Raw genomic sequence first — 24,509 nt, 5'->3', positions numbered from 1 at the left:
TCTCAGTCCTTATTCTGCCCAAGAATATATCCCACCTCTGCAGACTTTGATACCAACAGCCAACATCCCTCAAACTATATCCCCCTTTGCCTTCCATTGTATGGTGCACACCTAGTTCTCCCCTAGCCAGTCTCTGACTCTTCTGACTTTTCCTGCTTATCCCTGTTCTTTTATTTGTCCCTTAAATGTAAACCTTTTCTTAGGTTTTCTAATTGGTCGTCTTCCCTGGATTATAACCATTATCTCACCTTGATACAAATGACTTCTAAATCTGTCTCGACATCTGACCCTTCTGTGGAATTAAATACTTGACAGCATAGATATTTACCCAGTGCAGTCCACACACACTTCAGTCTCAGAACATCCAAAGCGGAATGTGCGTTCCTCTGGAAGCCTGCTCCCCTTGGTAAGATACAGCCTGCTCCCAGGCGAGACATCCTGGCTCCTGCCTCTCACTCAAGATCATTTCCAGCTAGATAGTAAGTTCTGCCTCTTACTTCATGAAGCCTCTCAAGTAAGGTCCTTTCTCTCCATCATGGCTACCACAGCCCGGGCAGGCCTGGCACTTCTGACCTGGATGTGGTGATAGTCCCTAATAATGGAGACATTATACAGTACAAAACAGGGACTCATAGAGTATAAGTGAGAAATCTCCCTTGTTCAAAAACCTTCTAGGGCTCTCCATGGCTTAAAGAAGGAAACCTAAAGTCCTTATTGTGACTGTCAACATTCTCTAAGAGCTAATGCCTAGCTACCTTTCTGGCCTCGTTCCTCACCCGTCTTCACCCACAAGGCCCCACATGCCATCCAAACAGGATTATTTGTGATGCCCAAACACACGGGGCACTTTTCCCCATGCAGCCTTTGCTTCTTGCCTTTGCCTTAACTCAGAATATCCTTCTCTTCTTCTCTAGGACAGCTAATAGACAGGAATATAAGAAATTTTTTAACATAACAAAAGAAAAATCATACCAAATTTTATTATGAAGCTACAATTATTACGAGGCACAACAGCAGAGGCGCTAAGAGTGGGGTCTTTGAAGCAAGCACTCTGCTTTCAAACCCCAGTCTGCTATTAGCCAGTGGTGTAACCACTTGAGCCTCCGCATTTAGCTCTGCAGCTAAATGAGACCAATTATCTTATCAACCTCACAGGATTTCTGGGAGGATGAAAAGAGCAAGGCATGTTATGCACAGCAGATGCATAATAAGCATCAGTTGTATTAATGGTAGTGTTTTAAAATTATGCTACTGTTTAACATGAAAATTCCAGCAAATCTAAGATACTTAACATGTATGAGTAAACTATCAAAAATATCTGAAAATGACTGAGCCCACCATTGGCTGGTTTATGAGATTGCTGGAGGCAGAGTAGGTTATTACACTCTCTCTGATAGAAAATCTTGCAATGGACAAAAAAAAAAAAAAATCATAAAATGTCTCTTACTCGTGTCTTCTAGCCTCACTTCTGAGGATATTTCCCTGTTGAATGTCAACAGTGGTCATCTAAGTTATCTGCACAAAAACCCTGCTTGTCAGCAATGTTATTTGTAAAAGAAAACCATTTGAAATAATCTGATCCATTCAATAGTTGGGAAGAGACTCAACAAATTCCAGATGCAGGAGGAAGTGTATGGGCCTGGCACGCTGCCTGCAACTCAGGCTTCAACAAAGGGCCTTTCCTTTCCCCTTCCCCTTCCCCTTTGTATTGTTGATGAATCCATGAATAAATAAAAGAATACATGAATGAATGTCTTAAAATATTTGTTAGACAAAATGCCAAGAAGATATATACCCTATAATAGCAGAACATTTGAAGTCTAACATGTAACTTTTATTACATCTCAGAATCAAAGTCCTTCTGTGGAAATCCTTATTTTGAAGTTGAAACTGCAGTCTATAGAAAAATATTATTTTTATTATTAATGTTTATTTAAATCACTCTAAACCTTTAAGGAGTGCATAAAATTAAAGCTGTAGTTCCAATTCACAGAGGTATCAGGCCCTGTCTCAAACTTCAGTATAATTTCAGCCAGGCACGCAATGTTAACTTTGACGTGAAGAACAAGGATCAGCTAATACCTACGATATCCCAAACATAAGCAGCAAAAATGGAGAAGAAAGAAACTTCGCTCCATTATGGATGAACAAAAACCAATCACATTTAGTTTCTTGAAAACAAAGTCCAAGAAAAAACAAAAGTACAGAAGCAAAAGTTGAGGTGGGGCTGGCCAGCAGGGCAGCTGCCTATTTGGGGAGGTAGAAACTGTGATCTCACCATTTATTTCTGCTCTAGAGAATCCAATTTGGGCCTACTTTTCTTCTTTGAGAGCATGTTCTGGGTTTCAGACCATTTTTCCTGGCAATCCAATGAAGGAAATAAAAAAGGAGACGTATGACCTCACCTGCTCCAGTACCTCCAGGCTGACAGGGGAGCACAGCTTCCTGTGCTTTGCTTTCTTTAGCTGATTCATTTCAAATAATGGAAAACACATTCAGCATAAGAGAAATAAGGCTCTCTGTTACACAGGTTTACAAATATAGAGAGACTTTCTATCTTGATTCACTACAAAGGGTTTCAAGAAAAGCAAATTAATATGTTGTGACTCTGAAACCTTTTTGGGTCACAGATCCCTTAGAGAATAAACTGCAATCTACAAGCTCCCTTCCTGGAAAAATGCACAGACACACATACACATATACATACACATCCACATACACATATACATATACATACATATACATATACATACACATGTACATATACACACATATACACATACATACACACCATATACATACACATGTACATATACACACACATACATACATACACATGTACATACACATATACATACACATGTACATATACACACATATACATATACATACATATACACACACGTACATATACATACACATATACACACATGTACATATACATACACATATACATACATGTACATATACATACATATACATGTACATATACATACACATACACATACACACACACATTATACACACCTAATCCACAGATATTTTTACGTGCAATCGCAGGGATTTATGACCCTCTGAAGTTGGTCCATAGCCCCCAGTTAAGACTTGCTGACCCAATTAAATCTTTTCAAAGAGAAAAGCTGAAAATTACCCAGGTTGTTGAGGCCAATAGAGTCCTCCATTAATCAGGTAAAACAACAGAATTTCAGAACCCGGCAATGATGTAGAGATCTATGCTTCAAGTCTTTTCAAAGGTCAATTGTAGGCTTTTGATTATTGGTAGCAGCGGAACTCTCTTTTCAAACGAAATCTTCTGCACAATTCCAATATTTAAAACAGAACAAAATAAAACTATTCTGTTCCCAACACAAAGAAGCAATAAATGTTCAAGGTGGTAGATATTCTACTTACCTTGATTGGATCCTTATACATTGAGTACATGTATCAAAATATCCCCATAAATATATATAATTATTATATATCAACTAAAAATATTAGGAAACAATAATGAAACTCTTCAAATTGATAAAGATGCTGGGGGCCTAGAGTGCCATCTGTTCAATTCCCTCTGTGTCACTTGTGACTCTGAAAAAAACACTGCCCTGGGTCCACTCCACTGGTCCACTGAGCCACACTTGGGCCACTTGTCTCCCATACCATCAATATGCCCAGCCAGTCCCAATCAGCACTGCCATTCACAGAACAAGCCCAGAACATACCGATTTCTCTGCCTAGTTGGGAGGACTTCAGAGATCCCGCTGACGACACAACAGCGCACCTGCCCCAAGGCCCAGCCTTGGTCCTAATACTGTCCTTGGGCAGATAACCCTCCCATTCAGAGGTATTGAAGGGAAAATCTGTGGCCTCTACCATGGATACATTCACGTGGTCCCGGAGGTGGCAGCGCAGGGCCTCTGCACTGAACTTGATGCCTGGTCCTGGCCCCTTGTAGGACACTTTGTACTTGTTCATGCTTAGGTAATTCTTCCAGATCTTTTGCAGCCTAGGGATAAGGTTTTTGGAAGAGCTGTCCTTGTTCCACACCTGGAAGAAGGCCTCTGGTTTGGCCTTGGCTATGTCACTGAGACTGCCAAGGGCCTGGCGGCCCCTGTGGGGGTCCTGGGTGCTGCTTGAGGATACAGACTGGGAATCAGACCCCATGGCCAATTTCCCCAGACTCTTCAACACCTGGAATTCCTTGGTTTGCAGTTTAAAGGAATCATAGTAACTCCCTTTCTTCTTTTCCTTCCACACACAGATGACTGCAAACAGAAGAAAGACCAGGACACAGCAGCTGAACTTCTTCTTCAAGCTGGTGTGAATCATAATGAAGATGTGTTCAGGGAAGCCACTTTGTTCTGAGCAGGAAAACAAGCCTAAAAAAAGTGAGACAAAGAAAAAACAAATGATGTGAAGAAAAACCCAATGTGGCATGAGGTGGACCGATGGACTGATCAATAGATTTCAAGTGAGGTGACTTGAATTCCAGCCCTGGTCTACCTCCTAGCCACCTCTGCAGCCTGTTAAGTAATTCTTGACAAGAGTCAGCCTCAATTAGGACTTTGAACGTGGACAGTAGTCCCTCGGACACTCCCTTCTTCCTCTTGAGTCATGAACACTATTATATGTCCTCCCATCATTACTTTTTCTATGCTGAACATTAGTTTCTGATTGCCTTGGTCTACCTCCCTGAATGCACTCTGAGTTTCTTGAAGTCAGAAACCACATCTTGCAAATCATTCGCTTCCTAGGGCTTTGCAACATGTGTTAAATGAAGCCATGCAGCTTGAAAAAAAAAAAAAAACAGAATAAAAAAGAGCAGGCTGACTGTTTTACATCACCAAACCTAAACTTTCTAAAATAGTAAGTGGCCAACACACCTTCAAAATAGCCAGAAAAAGACTTCTCGTTCTAGATGATGCCATAGATTTGTGACGCATCTCTCTAAGGACTGAGATATTGGACTCCTGCATGAGAAGATCAGGGGTTATCTCCACCACATAGTTTCATGCAGTACCCTGCAAGAAGAGTACTAGAGACAGGAAGCTGACTCACCTCATGACAGAAGAAGAATTCAGATATAAGATTATGAAGTGGAGGGTTGTATTACCAGAAACTAAGGAATTCAATTTCCACAGATATCCAACACAGGTAATCACATGACCATATGACAACTGAAGAAGAACTAGGCTGTCTTCAGGTGGTGTGAAGAGGCTAGGACATCTAGGTAAGATAGCAGACATGCAGCCAACTAAGGAAATGGAAACAAAAATTCATTAAGCATGCTAGATGTTACTTCACTTCACTTCGCCATAACCAGGACCACCATGAGACACAACTCTGGGGCACCAAGCATAGCATAATCTAATACGAAGGGCATCTCCTAACCTAAAGGTGTTATAATCTCCATTTTATGGATTAGCAACCTGGGGCTCTGAGAAGTCAAGGGAAGTGTCCAAGCTCACAGAGCTGAGGAAATGGTTGCACTGAGGTTCAAATCCAAGTGGACTTGATTCCATAACCCATGACCTTTCCACTACAATATGCACAGAACTGCAAAAAGCTCTGGAAAATAGATTTCATTGAGCAAATAGAGACTGAATTGTCCTCTTTATTTCTGGGTAAACACCTAGTTTGTTTTCTCAGAATTTATTGTGTAACTGAATGGAAACTGGAAGTACTTTGAACTCAAATAATGTCTGTATCTTTTGGAAAACATTACATTCTTTCCCCATTCACTGGGTTTATTTACAATAGTGAATCAAAGCAATCACCTCCCGGGTTTTCCTAACCCACTAGGGGTCTGAGGTCCCTTCCCATGGATCCTGCTCCTGCGGATATCAGGAAAAGGTAGCAGTAGTACTGGACTGGGTGTTCGCAAAACCTGGGTTCTTATCCCCATTCTTGGTGACCTTGGACAGGTCACTTAATATTTCTGCTCCTGAGTTTTTTAGAATAATTCTCTCTGCCCTATGTGATTTGCAGAGTGTCGGGAGGACAAAACAAGAGGATGGTATTCATTGGATTTGAACAAGGTAAGCACAAAAGCACAGGAGGTATTCTGAACAGAGACGGGAGAGCAGCAGCTCAGCCTGGGGACCATGTGGAGGTGATGGGGGATAGTGAAGATGGTGGTGTGAAGCCGCAGCCATAACTCAGCAGCCCTGAGCTCCAGGCTCTTCCCTGGGAACTCCTTCATGAACTGACATCCAGCTCATTCCTGGAATCCATTGGCAGTACCAACCAAAGCAGTGCTTCCACCATCCCAGACCTCAGGAACCAGTGGCTCTGGGAATGATGGGTTCCTATCTTGGACTGCTGAAGTTGTGGAAATGATTAAATGTACACAGCGGAAGAAGAATTCAGATATAAGATTATGAAGTGGAGGGTTGTATTACCAGAAACTAAAGAATTCAATTTCCACAGATACCTAACACAGGTAATCACATGACCATATGACAGCTGAAGAAGAACCAGAGAAAAGAAGGCAAGTAGCATTTAAGGAGGGCCTCCTACATGGTAGTCACTTTCCTTGCAATATCTCATTGAACCTTTACCACAACACTATGATAGAGTTATTGACAACCCTATTTTAGGAAATGAAAAAAACTGAGGCTTAGCAAGGTTCTAGGGTCTCTCCAACGTCAACAGCAAATCAATTCTGGAACCAGAATTCCAGCCCAGGTCTATCTGACTCTAAAAGTTCATCATCTTTCCACCCAAGGACATGCATCTGTGATAAGGGGCAGTGAGAAGTCAGTGTGATCAAGTCGGACTCAAGGTCATTAGAGAGGCAACTTGATCTGTCAGACAGTGGCACACAAGCCACCTTCACCATCAGTGCTGCACCTGCCATTCCTGCTGTGCACTGTGTTAGCACTCGGGGACTTTCCGTATTAGTAAGGTTTTATAGACTTACTATAGCCAGCAGATTTTATGAGCTCCATTTATAGCTGAGTATTGCGAGGTTTGGAAATACAAGTAACTTTCAAAGTTGCATGAGTGATTTGGAAACAGTGGACTTGGAACTTGACTTTGACATGTCTGAATGAAACAAGATGGCAGGAAGGGCCTGATTCACTGTCACAGGAGTGGAGGCTCAGAGAGCAGCTGCCCAGTACCTACTCTCCAAGGTGTGGTTTCCCAGGAAAGAAGAGTTCCTCCAAATAGCTGGGTCCAACGACAGTCTTGCAACCATCAGAGGGCCTCAGCCTTCACAGCCTGTGCCCTGTCATGGCCTCAGGGCACTCGTCTGAAATCCCACATCAGGGCTCTTGTGGTCCCTTGACACCACCCTTGGTTGAGGCTCCAAGTCCACCAGGTGGCTGGAGTTTCTGGTCACAGGCACTTATAAATGCAAGACCGTCTCTCATCTCTCAAGTTGTTTGAAGAAGGCAGAGTCTGAAGAAGCTTTCACTAAATGGCACAGCTGAAGGAAAAGAGGAGCAAACTTTTCTCTATAAATGTTTTGGAAAAACAGACCAAGCTTTGAATTTTCCAATCGCACCAGACTGTGTTCTTAAGCATCCAGGTGTCTGCACTGACTGCACCCTTTCTCCTTGTCCATGTGCTTGCCAGCTCTGACAGCATCACCTTTCTGTTTCTGAAGGTCAGTGGAGGCCACCTCCCCTTCCGCACTAGCCTTGTTCCCCTTTGCTGCCAGCCAGGGCTCTGTAATGCTTGCTTTACATGCCTGACTTTGCTGCTAAAGGAAAACTCCTCCTGGCATCCTTTCTGAAACCCTAGTACCCAGCACAGTGGCTGCACCAGAGCGGATACTCAAAGAAAGATTACTGAACTGATGCAATTGTATCAGAGAGTCTTTACAATCATCATGAGGCTCCTAGAGGAAGAAGACAGCAACTTGCATTACCACCTTCAAAGAACCGGCCAACGCTGAACCGGCAGAAATCAATGCTCAAAGCAAGGAAATCCTGTCCCGACCCACCCATCACGACATACTCAATACCAGTTGCATTTGTGGCACGTAGTAGGAACTCAGAACGGTTGACTGAAATACAGAATAACTTAAATCTTACAGTTATAATTAATAGAAATGCACGTGCCATTTCTCTACATCCCACAACCAAACCCAAATTGAATCAGCAGTTAAAGAGGACTAAAAAATGTACACAAAAAGAAAACAGCAAAGCTGTAGCCAGATACTGAGACCCTGAGATTCCCTGGCAGCACATCTGCCACACCAGCTTTTACTCAGGAATGTACACCTTTGCTAGCCCTTGCCTCTGTGTGTTCCTTACCTGCTTCTGGTTAATCCCCCAGGGGCTGCAGGCCCTTCAGGTCCTCAGGAATTAGCACTATTCTCCATGGGAGGGAAGATTTATTGGGTCTGGAGGCCAAGGCCCATTTTTCTCAGGATGATCAAACCTCATCTGCAAAGACAAAAAATAAGAGTGAGAAAGAGAGGAGGTGAGTGCTGTTTTCCAGCAGAGGTAGGGTTAAACATTAACAAGATGGAAAGGTGCCTCTGTAGAGCTAGGCTAGGTCTCAACCCAGGCCAGGGCTCAGGAAAAAAAGAGAGAAGAGCACATTAAAGGTGTAATGCTCTGGATCTGTGAACAGCACAGATAGCCTAGAAATAGACTTGACACCGGCCGGGTGCAGTGGCTCACGCCTGTAATCCCAGCACTTTGGGAGGCTGAGGCGGGCGGATCAGGATCATGAGGACAGGAGATCAAGACCATCTTGGCTAACATGGTGAAACCCCATCTCTATTAAAATACAAAAAAAACTGGCCAGGCATGATGGTGCCTGCCTGTAGTCCCAGCTACAAGGGAGGCTGAAGCAGGAGAATTGCTTGAACCCAGGAGGTGGAGGTTGCAGTGAGCCGAGATCACGCCACTGCACTCCAGCCTGGGCAACAGAGAGAGACTCCGTCTCAAAAGAAAAAAAAAAAAAAAAAAGAATGAAAGAAATAGACTTGACACCAGATAGGAATGGGCTAGAAAGCTAAAGCAGCCACCATGGACCAACCTGGGAAGAACAGATTGTTTAATCGCTGGTTTGGAGATAAATAGGGAGCAATTAGGTCCATCCTGAAATAAACTTCAGACAGATTTTCAAAAAATTATTTATTTTCAAAGAATATTTAATAATATATGAAAGTTCAGTCAGTATAATTCTACCTGAAAAAAAATAGGTTATAAAACTGTAAATACTATCCAAATTCAGAAAGAAAAAAAAAACACATTTTAAAAAATGTGAAAAAGTACTAGAAAAAAGTACACTCAGAATGGTAAGAATAATAGATGTTTTCATTTTTTATCATTTTACATATATTCCAAATGTATGTAAAATGTACATATCTAAAATGTACAAAGAAAATTCATTATTCTTTGACTTTGAAAAAATGTACAAAAGTATAAAAATGTAATTTTAGAAAGCTAAAAATAAGCCAGGCGTGCATGCCTGTAGTCCCAGGTATTCAGGAGGCTGAGGAGGGAGGATCATTTGAGCCCAGGAGTTAGAGGCTGCAGTGAGCTATGGGTGCCACTGCACTCCAGCCTAGGTGACAGAGTGAGACCCTGTCTTTACACAAACCAACAAAAAACAGCTAAAAATATAATTATATACTTGTCAGCTCTTTCCTCTTTTGATGCAATGTAGGAAAACAGCAAAGGAAAAGTTTAATACATTCAGTTGCAAGAAAATGTCAACATCTATACAATGAAAAATACTGTAACTACAATAAAAAGGAAAAGTCAAAATATAAAAAGGATTAATACAGTAAAAGTTTCCCAAAATAAAGAGGTCATCAACGTGAACAGACATATCACAAAATAAAAAGCACCGTTAACAAGCATATCAAGTTATGGTTAATCTTGAAAGAAACCCAAGAGGGGCAACTAGAATACTAAAAAACTAGTTCATAGAATTTACATTAGTCAGCAGTTTTCTACATAATACTCATTGCTGGACAGATTATAATTAAACTGATATACATTCAAAAGATCATATAAATTAATTTAACCTTTCTAGAATGTATTCAGGCCATAGAATTAACAGCTCCTGGCTAAGGACCACGTACTGTACTTCTAGGAAGAAAGAGTGAATAAATAAATAATTCAAAAGTAAAAAAGATTATACAGTTCAGTTTCCCCACATGTAAAATGATTCTCTACATTACATAGTTGTGATGACAATTGAAAGAGGATTAATGAGATAAAGAATATGAGTTCTATAAAGCAATATGCATACAAAGAAGAAAAGGATTTTTTTTTTAAATAATTTTAACTTTTATGTTAGATTCAGAGGGTACATATGCAGGCTTGTTACCTGGGTATACTGCACAATGCTGAGGCTTGGGGTATGACTGATCCTGCCATGCAGGTACTGAATAATTAGTTTTTAAACTCTTTCCCCTGTCTCCCCCATCTTGTAGTGCCCAGTGTTTATTATTGCCATCTTTATGTCTATCAGTATTCATTGTTTAGCTCCCACTTATAAGTGAGAACATATGGTATTTGGTTTTCTGCTCCTGCATTACTAATTTGCTTAGGATAATGGCTTCCAGTTGCATCCATGTTGCTGCAAAGGGCATGGCTCTGTTCTTTTTCATGGCTGTGTAGTATTCCATGGTGTATATGTACCACATTTTCTTTATCCAATCCACCACTGATGGGCACCTAGGGTGATTCCATTCTTTGCTATTCTGTATAGTGCTGCAATAAACACACAAGTGCATGTCTCTTTTTGGTAGAAACATTTATTTCCTTTTGGATATATACCCAGCAATGTGATTGCTGAGTTAAATGGTAGTTCTGTTTTTAAGTTTTCTGAGAAATCTCCAAACTGCTTTTCATGGTGGCTGAACTAATTTACATTTCTCAACAACAGTGTGTAGATGTTCCCCTTTCCCTGCAGCCTCCTTAGCATCTGGTGTTTTTGACTTAATAATAGCCTTTCTGACTGATGTGAGATGGTATCTCACTGTGCTTCTGATTTGCATTTCTCTAATAATTAGTGATACTGAGCATTTTTCATATTTGTTGGCAGCTTATATGCATCTTTTGAGAATTGTCTGTTCATGTCATTTGCTCACTTTTTAATGTTGTTATTTGTTTTTTGCTTGTTCAATTGTTTAAGTTTCTTGTAGAGATTCTGGATATTAGACCTTTGTTGGATGCATAGCTTGCAAATATTTTCTTCCATTCTGTAGGCTGTCTGTTTATTCTGTTGATTGTTTCTTTTGCTGCACAAAAGCTCTTCAGTTTAATTAGATCCCACTTGTCAATTTTTGTTTCTGTTGCAGTTGCTTTTAAGTACTTAGTCATAAATCCTTTCCCAAGGTTGATGTCCAGAATGGTGTTTCCTAGGTTTTCTTCTAGGATTCTTATAGTTTGAGGTCTCACATTTAAATCTTTAATTGATCTTAAGTTAATTTTTGTATATGGCATAAGGAAGGGATCTAGTTTCATTCTTCTGCATACAGCTAGCCAGTTATTCCAGCATCATTTATTGAATAGGGTGTTCTTTCCCCATTGCTTATTTTTGTTGACTGTGTTAAAGATCAGATGATTATAGGTAAGTGGCTTTATTTCTGGGTTCACTATTCTGTTCCATTAGTCTATGTGTCTGTTTTTGTACCAGTACCATGCTGTTTTGGTTACTGCAGCCTTACGGTGTGGTTCTAAGTCAGGTACTGGAATACCTCTGAGTTTGTTCTTTCTTTTTGCTTAGCATTGCTTTAGCTATTTGTACTCTTTTTTGGTTCCACATGAATTTTAGGATAGTTTTTTTTCTAGTTCTGTGAAAAATGACATTGGTAGCTTGGTAGGAACACTGTTGAATCTACAGATTGCTTAAGGCAGTGTGGCTGTTTTAATGATATTGATTCTTTCACTCCATGAACACGAAATGTTTTTCCATTAGTTTGTGTCATCCATAACTTCTTTCAGCAGAGTTTTGTAGTTCTCCTTAGAGAGATATTTCACTTCTTTGATTAGATGTATTCGTAGGTATTTAAAATTTTGTTGCAACTATTATAAATGGGATTGTGTTGTTGATTTGACTCTCAGCTTGAAAGTTACTGGTTATGGAAATGCCATGAATTTTTATACACTGGTTTTTTATCCTGAAGCTTTGCTGAAGTTGTTTATTACTTCCAGAAGCCTTTTGGCAGTGTCTTTACAGTTTTCTAGGTATAGAATCATATTGTCAGCAAGGTGAGACAGTTTGTGTTCTTTTCCTGTTTGGATGCCTTTTACTTCTTTCTCTTGCTTGATTGCTCTGGACAGCACTTTCAATACTATGCCGAATAGAAGTGGTGAGAGTGGGCATCCCTTGTTTCAGTTCTCAGGGAGAATGCTTCCAGTTTTTACCCATTCAGTATGATATTGACTGTGGCTGTGTTATAGATGATTCTTATTATTTTGAGGTATGTGCCTTTGATGCCTAGTTTCTTGAAGGCTCTTATAATGAAGGGATTTTGAATTTTATCAAAATCTTTTTCTGCATCTATTGAGATGATCATATGGCTTTTGTTTTTAATTCTGTTTATGAGGTGAATCACATTTATTAATGTGTCTATGTAGAACCAACCTTCCATCCCAGGAATGAAGCCTACTTGATCACAGTGAGATAACTTTTGATGTCCTGCTAGATTTGGTTTGCTAGTATTTTGTTGAGGATTTTCACATCTATTTTCTTCAGGGATATGGGCCTGTAGTTTTCTTTTTTTACTGTGTCTTTGCCAGGTTTTGGTATCAGGGTAATGCTGGCTTCATAGAATGAGTTAGATAGGGATCTGTCTGCCTCACTTTTTTGGAATAGTTTCAGGAGGACTGGTACCAGCTCTTTTTCGTACGTCTGATATAATTTGGCTATGAATTTATCTAGTCCAAGGCTTTTTTTGATTGGTAAGTTTTTTATTACTGACTCAATTTCAGAACTTGATATCAGTATGTTCAGGTTTCAATTTCTTCTTGCTTCAATCTTGAAAGATTGTGAGTTTCCAGGAAGGTGTCCATTTCTTCTAGATTTTCTACTTTGTGTGAACAGAGGTATTAATGGTAGTCTCCAAAGATCTTTCATATTTCTGTGGGATTAGTTGTAATGTCATATTTGTCATTTCTGATTGTGATTATTTATATCTTCTCTCTTTTCTTCTTTGTTAATCTAGCTAATAGTTTACCAAACTTGTTTATTCTTTCAAAGAACCAACTTTTGGTTTCGTTGATTCTTTGTATGAATTTTTGTGTCTCAATTTTGTTCAGTTTTGCTCTGATTTTGGTTATTTTTTTCTTTTTCTGCCAGCTTTGGGGTAAATATTTTTTCCAGTTCCTCTGGGTGCAATATTAGGTTGTTATTTTGAGATCTTTCTTTTTGAAGTAAGTGTTAAGCACTATAAACTTTCCTAATAACACTGCCAAAAATAAAAATTTTTAATGTCAAACTTATTTATCAAGGTGAAAATCTGTTAACAACTAAGCATCTAGCAATAAGGAAATGAGAAAACCATGGTATAGCCACCTGAAATAATTTATACAATTGTGTATGAATTTATATAGTAATAGGGAAGAAAATACTTAAAATCTTAAAATGAAAAAAGCATAACAGAAAATGTTATCTGTGTACTCAGATGGTGACTAAAAGGTATGTATGTCCAACTGTCTAGAAAAAATGTAAATGGTTGAGACTTGAATACCATTGACGGTAAACTGATGAAAGATTAATTCTCATCAGTTTGACTTCCTTTGTTGTTTTCTTCTTTGTTTTTGAGATGGAGTCTCTCTCTGTCGCCCAGGCAGAAGTGGTGGAATCTTGGCTCACTGCAAGCTCCGCTCCCCAGGTTCACGCGATTCTTCTGCCTCAGCCTCCCCAGTAGCTGGGTAATATAGGCACCCGCCACCACACCCAACTAATTTTTATTTTTAGTAGAGACGGGGTTTCACCATGTTGGCCAGGCTGGTCTTGAATTCCTGACCTCAGGTGTTCCACCCACCTCGGCCTCCCAAAGTGCTAGGATTACAGGCATGAGCCCCCATGCCTGGCCAACTTCCTTTATTATTTGTATTATGTTACTTGAATAATTAAGGCAAAACTGTTGGGAGCAATACTAAAAATACACTTCGACCTTGTGTATCAACTTGCTGCACAATATTAACCTGGCTTCAAGGCCTGTCCTAGGAGATCTAGCATTAACAGAACTAAGAGGAAGCCATATGGACATACTTGACTTCACCCCATGAATCAAGAGAAAATCCTCTGTTGAAGGCTAGGAGTTCAAGTTGGGAGAACCCCAGCTCTTCATGACCAGGAGGCAGGCAGGCAGGCAAGCCCTAGGTATGACTACCAGGGAAAAAGTGAGAGGTGCCACTCTGCCCTGCGTCAAAACATTTGGGGCTCTCCTCATCAACTCAAAGAACGGTTTTCTGGGCAGCATCCTTGGAAGAGTCAGAAAATTTCTCTGATAGTTATCCCTCTGACATTTTCATGGCATGAATTCCTTTGTGGCATGAGTGTTTGTAATTATATAGGCATTCATTTAGTATTTGATTAGTCTGTCTCCTTCCACTAAAAATATAAGCTTCAGAAACAGGAATCTTGTCAACCTTCTTCTCTATTCTTTCCAGGGGTATCTCTAGACACTAGAAGAATGTCTGGCACGTAATAAGCTCTCAGTATGCATTTGTTGAATGAATAAATGGGTGACGGGTTGACAGCTCTTTCTCCCAGGATCACTCATGGAAGAGGCTCTTTCTTAGCCCCATGTAGAAAACACTGTGGGCAGTCACCAGACTTTTGGATGACACCTCCTGCCTGTGAATGCTGGTTTGCTACCATCGTCCAGCAGGCAGGCAGGACATGAAACTTTTTGTTTGATACAGCCCACAGACATCAGAAAAGTGCATCAACCCCAGCTCTTCCTCCCTCACATCAACTGCATCTGCTCAAAACACTTTGCCCTCTAAGAAGATAAAAATCACTCTCCACTTTAGATTCTCAAAAATCAACCAATTGAAATAAAAGTGGTGTAACTTATCTAGATTTATCATAGGTGACGAGGGCTTTCCAAAACTAGTCCCTGCTGCTGATGAGATAGCAGCACTACAGATCTTTAACCAGCTGTAGAAGTGATAACAGAACTCTCAACAATCTGGGTGAGAAACTTTAGCAATCACGGCAATAACAACTACCATTTATTTAGCACTAGCTATGTGCCAAGCACTGACTATAGCTTTGGGATGAATAATACAAGCTTTGGAATCAGTTTTATCAAGACAAGAGCCCAAACTGCCTTTCACCAGGTACCTGACTTTGAGCAAGTTACTCAACCCCTTAAGACTCAAGATTTAAGACATCTTTATCTGTAAAATAGAAACAGTAATAACAACAAGTCCTACCTCATAGTGTGACTTACAGAATCAAGTAAGTTAATCCACTCGGCCGGGTACTGTGGCTCATGCCTGGAATCCCAGCACTTTGGGAGGCCGAGGCAGGTGGATGACTTGAGGTCAGGAGTTCGTGACCAGCCTGGTCAACATGATGAAACCCCGTCTCTACTAAAAATACAGAATTAGCCAGGTGTGGTGGCGGGTGCCTGTAATCTTAGCTACTCAGGAGGCTGATGTAGGAGAATCACTTGAACCCGGGAGGTGGAGGTGAGAGCCGAGGTAGTGAGCCGAGATCGCACCATTGCACTGCAGCCTGGGCGACAGAGCGAGACTCCATCTCAAAAACAAAGATAATCCACTCAAAGGGATTACAACAGCCACCGTCCCTTCCTCTGTGGATACCATTACTACCCCCATTTTTACAAACAGGGAAACTGAGACAGGGAAGATAAGTAATTTGCCCAGATTAAGTGGAATGGCACTCTAAATGTCGGAGACTCTTTCATGCCTTTGCAGCTCTGCACAAGAAGTTCTTCAGCTTAGTGTCATTTCCCATGCTGTTCCCATGGGGCTGTTTCCACTCAGCTTCCAACACCAGCTTAACTGCTCCTTAACTCCTAAGCCTTCCTTGGCCTCACAGAGATGATCAGCATCACTCCATAGTGCCTATTCTTCCCCTCATCAAACTATGTGACATTTATCTGTTTGCGGATCTGTCCTAACCAGATTGAGAGCTCCTGGATCACAACCAGGAAATGCTCAGTCATGTTGGAATGCAAGAATGAAGCTAGCTCCTGCCATCATCCCTCCCCGCTGTCCACTGCCTTCAATTGCTAGAGTCACTCCCTCCCACCCACCTACCTACCCATCACCTTCAGTTGCCAGAATCTCCTTGACGGCACCATCATTGCAAATGTTCATTTTGCCTGTTGGATACACTGAATGACAGGGAATTTACTACCACTCCAGACCACACACAACTGTGCGAGCAGCTCTGCCTCTTAGAAATATCTTAAAGTTAAGGAAAATCAACTTCCCTGTAAAAATAAATCCAGTGTTGCAGCCGGGCACGGGGGCTCACACCTGTAATCCCAGCACTTTGGGAGGCCGAGGCAGGCAGATCACTTGAGGTTAGAAGTTTGAGATCAGCCTGGCCAACATGGTGAAACGCCATCTTTCCTAAAAATACAAAAATTAGCTGGGTGTGGTGGTGGGTGCCTGTAATCCCAGCTGCTTGGGAGGCTGAGGCAGGAGGATTGCTTGAACCCGGGAGGCGGAGGTTGCAGTGAGCTGAGATTGTGCCTCTGCAATCCAGCCTGGGCAACAGAGCAAGACTCTGTCTCAAAAATAAAATAAAAAATGAGTAACTATAAAGCCAGTGTTTTAAGCTCTACTCACTGGAGCCACATAGACTCAGACGGAGAACCTCTAACACTTGTTGAATACATGCTGTTTGTCAGCCTCAAAGTGAAGAGCACCACGTGCATCAACACATGTCATCCTCACAGAGACCCTGTGGAGACACCACTACCTATGACCCCACTTACTGGCTGCAGCCATCTTCTCCCTAACCCAAAATACTGTGCTTCATTGCCTGAATATTTTAGCTCCAACACTGTTTCTATCATAACTCCTTGTGATACTAATACCCATCTATAGGATGTTCTAGTCCTCTGGCCTCACAGTCCTTTGATCTCCTCTACCCCAATGATTGTGACCATGGCCACTCACTCCCAGGGTCGTATCTCTGATCTTGTTATTTCCCAAAAATACCTTTCATAATCCTGAGTTCAGGCATCCCATCTCCAATTACCACTCCTGTCTATGCAGCTTATTCCAACTAGTACCCCAACTCCAACAAGCTTCTGTGGTTAATCCTTCCATCTGTCACTGTCCCTCACTTTCCCCATATTCTTGCTTCTCTTCCTACACAGTTTAAATTCCATGGTCAAAATCATTATAATGTCACTTGCCCTCTTTTGATCACACATGATTGGCTAAAACCCAATCCCAGTTAAATCCAACCCTCTGTTCTGCTCCACATGGGCAAACATGCCACTGAGCACGGCTAGAGAAAATTGCACAACAATGCCTACTGATCTCACTTCAAGTTCATGATCACTAACTGCCAGGAGGTCCTTAATGCTTCTCAGAAATCACATGCTACTTTTCCAGACAATTCATCTGGCACCCACCCACTACCTGACTTCCTCCTTTCAATCTCAATCTCTTGTGATGAATTTGCTACTCGTTCATGGAGAAAGCAAAAGCTGCCAGATTAGAACTTCCTCAAACCCCCTAACAGAGCCCCCCTTATCTGCATTTATGTCCATATGCCTCATCACTATCGATGAACTGGCTATGTCCAACACTTGCAATAACCAACACGTGTCCACTAGATCCTACACATTATTGTTTACTTAAGAAAGTTGTTCTAGAAAACCTCCCCCTTTTTTTATTGATAAGTATCCCTCTGTCAAAGATTACTCCCATCAACATATCGACACACTGCTGCTCTTAAAAAGCAAAATCAAAACACCTCTCATGAGTCAAGCAGCCACCACATGATCCTGATCAGCCCTTTAGCATCATTAACAGTGAGACGTCTAGACAGTGTGTGCCTCTGGATGTGAGGTGATATGAAGCGCCTATGAAAAATTCTTCTTCTTTTTTTTTTTTTTTAAGAGACAAGGTCTTGCTTTGTCACCCAGGCTGGAGTACAGTGTCTCTATCTCCATTCACCGCAATCTCTGCCTCCCAGGTTCAAGCTATTCTCCTGCCTCAGCCTCCCGAGTAGCTGGGATCACAGGCACGCACCACCATGCCCTGCTAACCACCTATGAAAAATTCTTGCCCAAAATGTTTAATCTGTATATTATCAAGCCTTCATACACAATTCCAGTTTTTAGGAAATACAGAAGAAAGAAGAACAAGTTAAATAACACCATAGGAAAATTATCAGACAAACCCAGAAGGTAAGACTTCCTATGGGACAACTGAACTGGTTTCATCAACAGGTAAATGGGATAAAAAACAAACGGACTCAGCCCGCCTGCATCCAGGTGAAATAAACAGCCAGGTTGCTCACACTCACACACACACACACACACACACACACACACACACACACAAATGGCTTCACAGATATAATAATATGTAATATGTATACCTTGTCTGAATCTTGGTTTGATTCACCTTGGGGACAAACGGGGATATCTGAACATAGATTGGTTGTCATCTGATATTAAGAAATTATTGTTAATTTTGTTAGGTATATAAAAGTATTATGGTTATATAAAGAAAAAGTCCTGTGCATGTGAAGTAGTAAGAGATGAAATCTACTTTAAAAATCTCCTTTAAAATACTCCAGCCAAAAAATAGATTCAGCAAATATGAAAAAAAATGCAATGTCATTTTTTGGATGTATTCAAATTAAGCTATGTAACAAGACTGATTTTCAAACTCCTTTCTTCTTAGACAATGATATAGTCTGGGAGTGGGGAGACTTAAAGAGCTTGAAGAAAAAAGTCACGATAGACAATTATTTCTGTTTTACTCAAGGAATTAACTAAAAGATACACGACTTTACAGAAGTCACATATTGAGTCATTCATTGCAGAGTTCTAAATAAACTCCCTTTTGCTGCCCTGACCCTAAATCTCTTGACCTCATTTCTCTTCTTTAAAATGCCTTATTTCTCTTTCCTTTACAGTAAAACTCCTTGAAAGACTTGTCTTTCTAGGAGACTAGGCTTGTTTGCAATAGCCATCTTCCCACTCTCACTTGAACCCACTCCAACCAGGCCTCCCCTATCTCCATGAACCTGATCTTGTCAGTCACAAGGACCTCCACGATCTCCACATTGCTAACCAAATGGTCAATGCTCAGTCTTCATCTTATTCAGCTCATCAGCAGTCCGTCACTTCCTCTTCCTTAATGCATATTCTTCACCTAGCTTCCAAAACCTACACTTCTCCTGGTTTTCCTCCGCCTTACCAATAATGCCTTACTGGTCTCGTTGCTGGCTCCTCCTCTTCTGCCCCACCTTATGCATAGAAATGCCCTAGGTCTGCCCTTTTTCTACCTACACTCACTCTCTACTACTTGTGAGCATCTTGTGGTCAGCTCTTCAACTACCCAGCCTCCTGCAGTTTGCGCTCAATACCTGTTTGTTGAAGTGCGCTGAGCCCGGAAAGTAGGTTCTGTCAGTGAGCTTCTACAGAAAGGAAGCCTTTGAACTTTTTTTTTTTTTTTTGAGAAAAGAAGGGGCAGGCAAGAAGGGGGGGCTGGAATGAAACACTGCACTCCCTTCACCGTTTACCCTCTTATCTATGATCTGTAGAGAGGAGGCAACATTGCGGAACACAATGATTCTCAGAGCACATTCAAATTATTAAAACCACTTGTTAAAATGCGGGTTCCTGAATTCTGTCTCAATCATTCTGATCCAAGTAGTCTGGGAGGTTGGGGGACTCTTGGAGGGAAGTTGGAAAACTGCATTTAATAAGCACCCCAGGTAATTAATTCTCAGGCAAGTGGTGAGAAACAGGTAGCTGAGAACAGTGCTGCTGAAAGAGAGATCTGCAGATAAGTGCTAGGCTGAGAAGGCTTTTCAAGATGCAAAATGAGTTAAGCACAGAAATGGAGTGTAAGTGACTTTTACAGTAATTTTAAAGAGTAATTTTATGCCTGTTATCAATTTTTTTTTTTTTTTAATGCTTGTATTTCAAATGTCCTTTTTCTCACTTCATGATTCTGGAATCCATTCTTATTTATTTATTTATTTACTTAGAGACAGAGACTCGCTCTGTCGCCCAGGCTGGGGTACAGTGGTGCGATCTCGGCTCACTGCAAGCTCCACCTCCGGGGTTCACGCCATTCTTCTGCCACAGCCTCCCAAGTAGCTGGGACTACAGGCACCCGCCACCATGCCTGGCTAATTTTGTTTTTGCGTTTTTAGTAGAGACAGGGTTTCACCGTGTTAGCCAGGATGGTCTCGATCTCCTGACCTCGTGATCCACCCGCCTCGGCCTCCCAAAGTGCTGGGATTACAGGCGTGAGCCACCACGCCCGGCTCCATTTTTATCATATTTCACAAAACTACTGATGTGAGAGGAATTGGGAAAAAAATTTGGTTCTTCACCACCAATAGTTTGAGAAGCCTTGGCTTTGGAGAAAGAGTTCACTCAAGCTCTAATCTCAAAAACCTAGATTGAATCCTGGCTTTTGTACTGTGAGTTATCTTAGTCAATTTCTGTGAACCTTGTGTCTTCATCTGAAGGATAACAATACTTAAAAGGTTGCCTCGGCAGGGCTGTGCTGACAATTTAATGATAGCTTTTTATCACTTTATTTTAGCTAATAATGAATGAGCTTTTACTATGTGCTACGTAATTTACAGGCAGTAAAGGTCCTGTAATTTGGTGAAGCTCATTTAACTCCTGCAGCAAGAATAGTGCCCAAGGCAAGGACTGCTATTACCATGCGCTTCACAGAGTCCCCAGAGAAGCCTGCCCAGGCTGTCTGGCTCCAACACCCCAGCTCCTACCCACTGAGCTCTATCAAGTGGGAACCAACATGGGTCAAAACATTAACCATTTGTCAAAACATTTGTGACAAGTCACTATTTTGCTCAAAAGCGCAGCAAAGGTCAGAAGCGTGATATGCAACAAGAAACCGACTTGTAGCTGGTGAATCTGAGAGTGAAAGAAGGAAGCCATGAGGGGCGCGCAGTGCCTGAGAGGCTGTGACTGTTTGCAAGTATTTACCTGAGGACAGGCCCACCTGCAAGGCTCATGGTGGGGATGGGGAGATCCTGCCGAGAGCAAAGACCTGAAGATAAAGGGCTTTCACTCCTGCCAAGGGTCAGAGATTACATCGTTTCCCAGCCAGGCAGCACTGATCATGAAGTCCTCAGAACATTTCCCTGAGTACATTTCCCCAGAGGTTTTCTAAGAGCCTGGAGATCAGAACTTTGTTGGGGGGGGTGTTGTGTCCCCACCATGAGGTCAGGCTGCCGTCCCTGACCAGAGCCAACCACTCGGAATTGGTTAGGAGAGCTCTGAACTCCAGACTGACGCAGCCATGGCAAAGGGAAATCATGAGCCATTTGCTACTGTCTTCAACCTTGCACCCCATGCACAGACAGACAGACAGACATGTATTCGTAGAAATATTTGCCTTCCGGCCGGGTGTGGTGGCTCAAGCCTGTAATCCCAGCACTTTGGGAGGCCGAGGCGGGTGGATCACGAGGTCAGGAGATCGAGACCATCCTGGCTAACACGGTGAAACCCCGTCTCTACTAAAAAATACAAAAAAAAACTAGCCGGGCGAGGTGGCGGGCGCCTGTAGTCCCAGCTACTCGGGAGGCTGAGGCAGGAGAATGGCGTGAACCCAGGAGGCAGAGCTTGCAGTGAGCTGAGATCCGGCCACTGCACTCCAGCCTGGGTGACAGAGCGAGACTCTGTCTCAAAAAAAAAAAAAAGAAATATTTGCCTTCCTATTTGACAGGTGCCTGGCAAAAAGTAGGCCTTTCGTGCCCCATGAATTCCCTTTCTGTGTAATACCCATTCCCCACTACATGCCCCAGCCCCAGTAGGCATCTCCCATATGCTTACCACGCAATCTGCACTCCGCTTGGTAAATCAGCGTTAAGCAGAGGAGAGTGCAGTAAGGGCCTATACAGAGAGTTGAAAAAACACTTCACCCCACCCCAGCAACACAGCCACCCACTCTTTCCTCCACATCCCTACACTACACCACACCCCCGTGCTACAGAAAGGCAGCGAAAAAAGAAAGTGGGCCCGTCACCTCCTCAGAAAGAGGAACTGTCTCACCTCCTAATCTTTACTACACTGCTTTGTTTTTTCCTGGAGTAATTTAAAGCAAATGCCAGACTTTGTATCAATTTCCTGCTACCAGGTCTTCCCAACCGCGGATCCAACAAAAAATTAAGCCTTAATGTCCTAAGACCTCCTTTGTGTGCAATGCATGAACTAACTCCCATGGCATCCAGAATTACCTACGTACCACCCCTGGGAGAATTGAGAATGTAGACCCTGAGATTCTCTTCACTATGAGACACACACAGACACACACACACAAATACACAAACACACACACGCACCACGTTCTGCCAGAGAATATATGAATATAAATAATAATTCAATATGACCACAATGCCATTATCACCTAATATCCAATCCGCTTTTAAATTTTTACCAGTTCTCTCAATACTGTCTTTTACACTAACCTGCTCAAAAGAGGATCCAAACAAGGACGGGACATTTTGTTTGGATGATGTGCCATTTTCAATTCTCTCTTATCTTAGAAAAGTTCCTCACTCCCTTACTTCTTCTTTTCCCATGGCAAATATTTGTTGAGAAAATGAAGTCATTTCTCCTGTGGAGTGGCTTCTGTTCTGAGCCTGGCCCACGGCTTCCACAGGGTGATGTTTAATGTTCTCCTCTCTGCTCTGTGTTTCCTTAAACTGAGTGTTAGATTCCAAGGCTTGTTGAGATTTGGTGGCTTCAAATTCAATGGTTCTCCCAGGTTTTTTTTTTTTAATATATACACATATACTCTATATATACACACACACACATATGTATGTATATATATGTGTGTATAGAGAGAATCTGTGTGTATACATTATATATAAAACATGTGTGTATATATGTAAAACATATATGTATATGTGTGTATACATAGAGAGTGTGTGTGTGTATATATAAAAAACATATAGGCTGGGTGTGGTGGCTCATGCCTGTAATCCCAGCACTTTGGGAGGCTGAGGCCGGCAGATCAATAGGTCAGGAGATGGAGACCATCCTAGCTAACACAGTGAAACCCCATCTCTACTAAAAATACAAAAAATTAGCTGGGTATGGCGGCGTGCGCCCGTAGTCCCAGCTACTCAGGAGGCTGAGGCAGGAGAATCACTTGAACCCAGGAGGCAGAGGTTGCAGTGAGCTGAGATCACGCCGCTGTACTCCAGCCCAAGCAACAGAGCAAGACTCCGTCTCAAAAAACAAACAAACAAGCAAAACATGTGTATATATCTATATCTATCTATATATATATATCCAAAAGGATCTAAGTCCTGGTAGTCTAAGGGAGTTGGAGGTGAGGAAATGAACAGGGAAGACTGAGTTCCTCTACTTCGCGGGGCCACAGGGCCTGTGAGAAAACTTACAGCAATACTCATACGATAGGTTCATTCATTCAGCAAATGCTGATCGCCTACCACGAACCAGACTGTAGCACAGCAGTACAGAAACCAGCCAGAAATCCCTAACGCCTCCAGCACTCACCTTACAGTGAGGATAAATAAAGAGTCAAACAACATAAATCCCTGGTGCTTTGCAAGGAGATAACTGATATGCAGACAATTAGAGTAGGGAAGAGAGATAGGGACAGCTTGGGGTGGGTGAGGCGGAGATTTAAATCAGATGATTAGAGGAAGCCTCACTGAGAAGAAGACATTTGAGCAAGGGTTGGAAGGAGGTGTAAACCAAAACTAAAATCCTAAGCCCCTCACCAACCAACTGAATGGACTCCTTTTTGGCCACGGGCACCCCGGAGAAACCGGAAAAACTGAATTCCCAGCCACGACCAAAAGGAGGTTACACCCTCATCATACCCCTCCCTTTTGGGGTTTAGGCACAAGTGACCAGCATTAAGGTAAAATAGAGATTATAAGACTGACAAAACAGATGCTTTGTGGCAATAAGATACCAAACTATACACAATACCTAAGGCCATGAAAGGCAAAGATGAAGTCATACCCTACAAACAATACAGTCTCATTAAATGGATTTTTTAATGAACCCAGTAAAATGTAGCTTACTTTCCAACCTGACTCTGGTATCACATGACAGCAGACTCTGAAGGAAATTAAAATACTTTACCCCAAAATACATTTCTGTGAAATATTTGGAAAAGGCTGCCAGACGGCCCTTTGGACTGCAAAGTCATCTTTGGTGGGGGAAACAGGCATCTCCAGAGAATCGATATTAATGCTTCTTCCCTTGCTAGGCTTTTCCCAGATCTAGGAGAGATTAACTGAGAGTCAGACACTTAAAGGTCTGAGAAGAGACAATCCCTATCTATTCACCCTGAGGGCTGCTATCTATGAGGCTCCAACCCCCCAAC

General features: G+C 41.9%; 1 protein-coding gene and 1 long non-coding RNA gene across 10 annotated transcripts in view; one reads left to right on the top strand and one right to left on the bottom strand.

Moving 5' to 3' along the window:
* The window catches only part of ST6GAL1 (ST6 beta-galactoside alpha-2,6-sialyltransferase 1), a 149,520-nt gene that overhangs the window by 29,784 nt on the left and 95,227 nt on the right, over nucleotides 1-24,509 (bottom strand). For 4 of the 9 annotated variants that reach the window (XM_033213013.1, XM_033213009.1, XM_033213012.1 and 1 more), the window contains 2 exons: nucleotides 8,262-8,393; nucleotides 3,720-4,376 (listed from right to left, as the gene is read on the bottom strand). In XM_033213013.1, the coding sequence (XP_033068904.1) occupies nucleotides 3,720-4,326 (607 nt within the window). In that variant the 5' untranslated portion in view covers nucleotides 4,327-4,376; nucleotides 8,262-8,393. Of the gene's footprint in view, nucleotides 1-3,719; nucleotides 4,377-4,880; nucleotides 5,019-5,055; nucleotides 5,069-8,261; nucleotides 8,394-21,973; nucleotides 22,421-22,608; nucleotides 22,865-24,509 lie in introns of those variants that run through there. The other 5 variants (XM_033213011.1, XM_033213010.1, XM_033213016.1 and 2 more) reach the window with 5 other exon arrangements.
* Nucleotides 5,065-8,529, top strand: LOC117084355. The gene is made up of 2 exons (XR_004437412.1): nucleotides 5,065-5,151; nucleotides 6,440-8,529. It is a non-coding gene; the product is annotated as an uncharacterized LOC117084355 (long non-coding RNA).

This window comes from Trachypithecus francoisi, unplaced genomic scaffold (assembly GCF_009764315.1).
Source record: "Trachypithecus francoisi isolate TF-2019V2 unplaced genomic scaffold, Tfra_2.0 Lachesis_group0, whole genome shotgun sequence".
NCBI classification, from domain to species: domain Eukaryota; kingdom Metazoa; phylum Chordata; class Mammalia; order Primates; family Cercopithecidae; genus Trachypithecus; species Trachypithecus francoisi.
The sequence above is the reverse complement of the archived record's forward strand: the minus strand, read 5'-3'. Positions and strand labels throughout refer to the sequence as shown.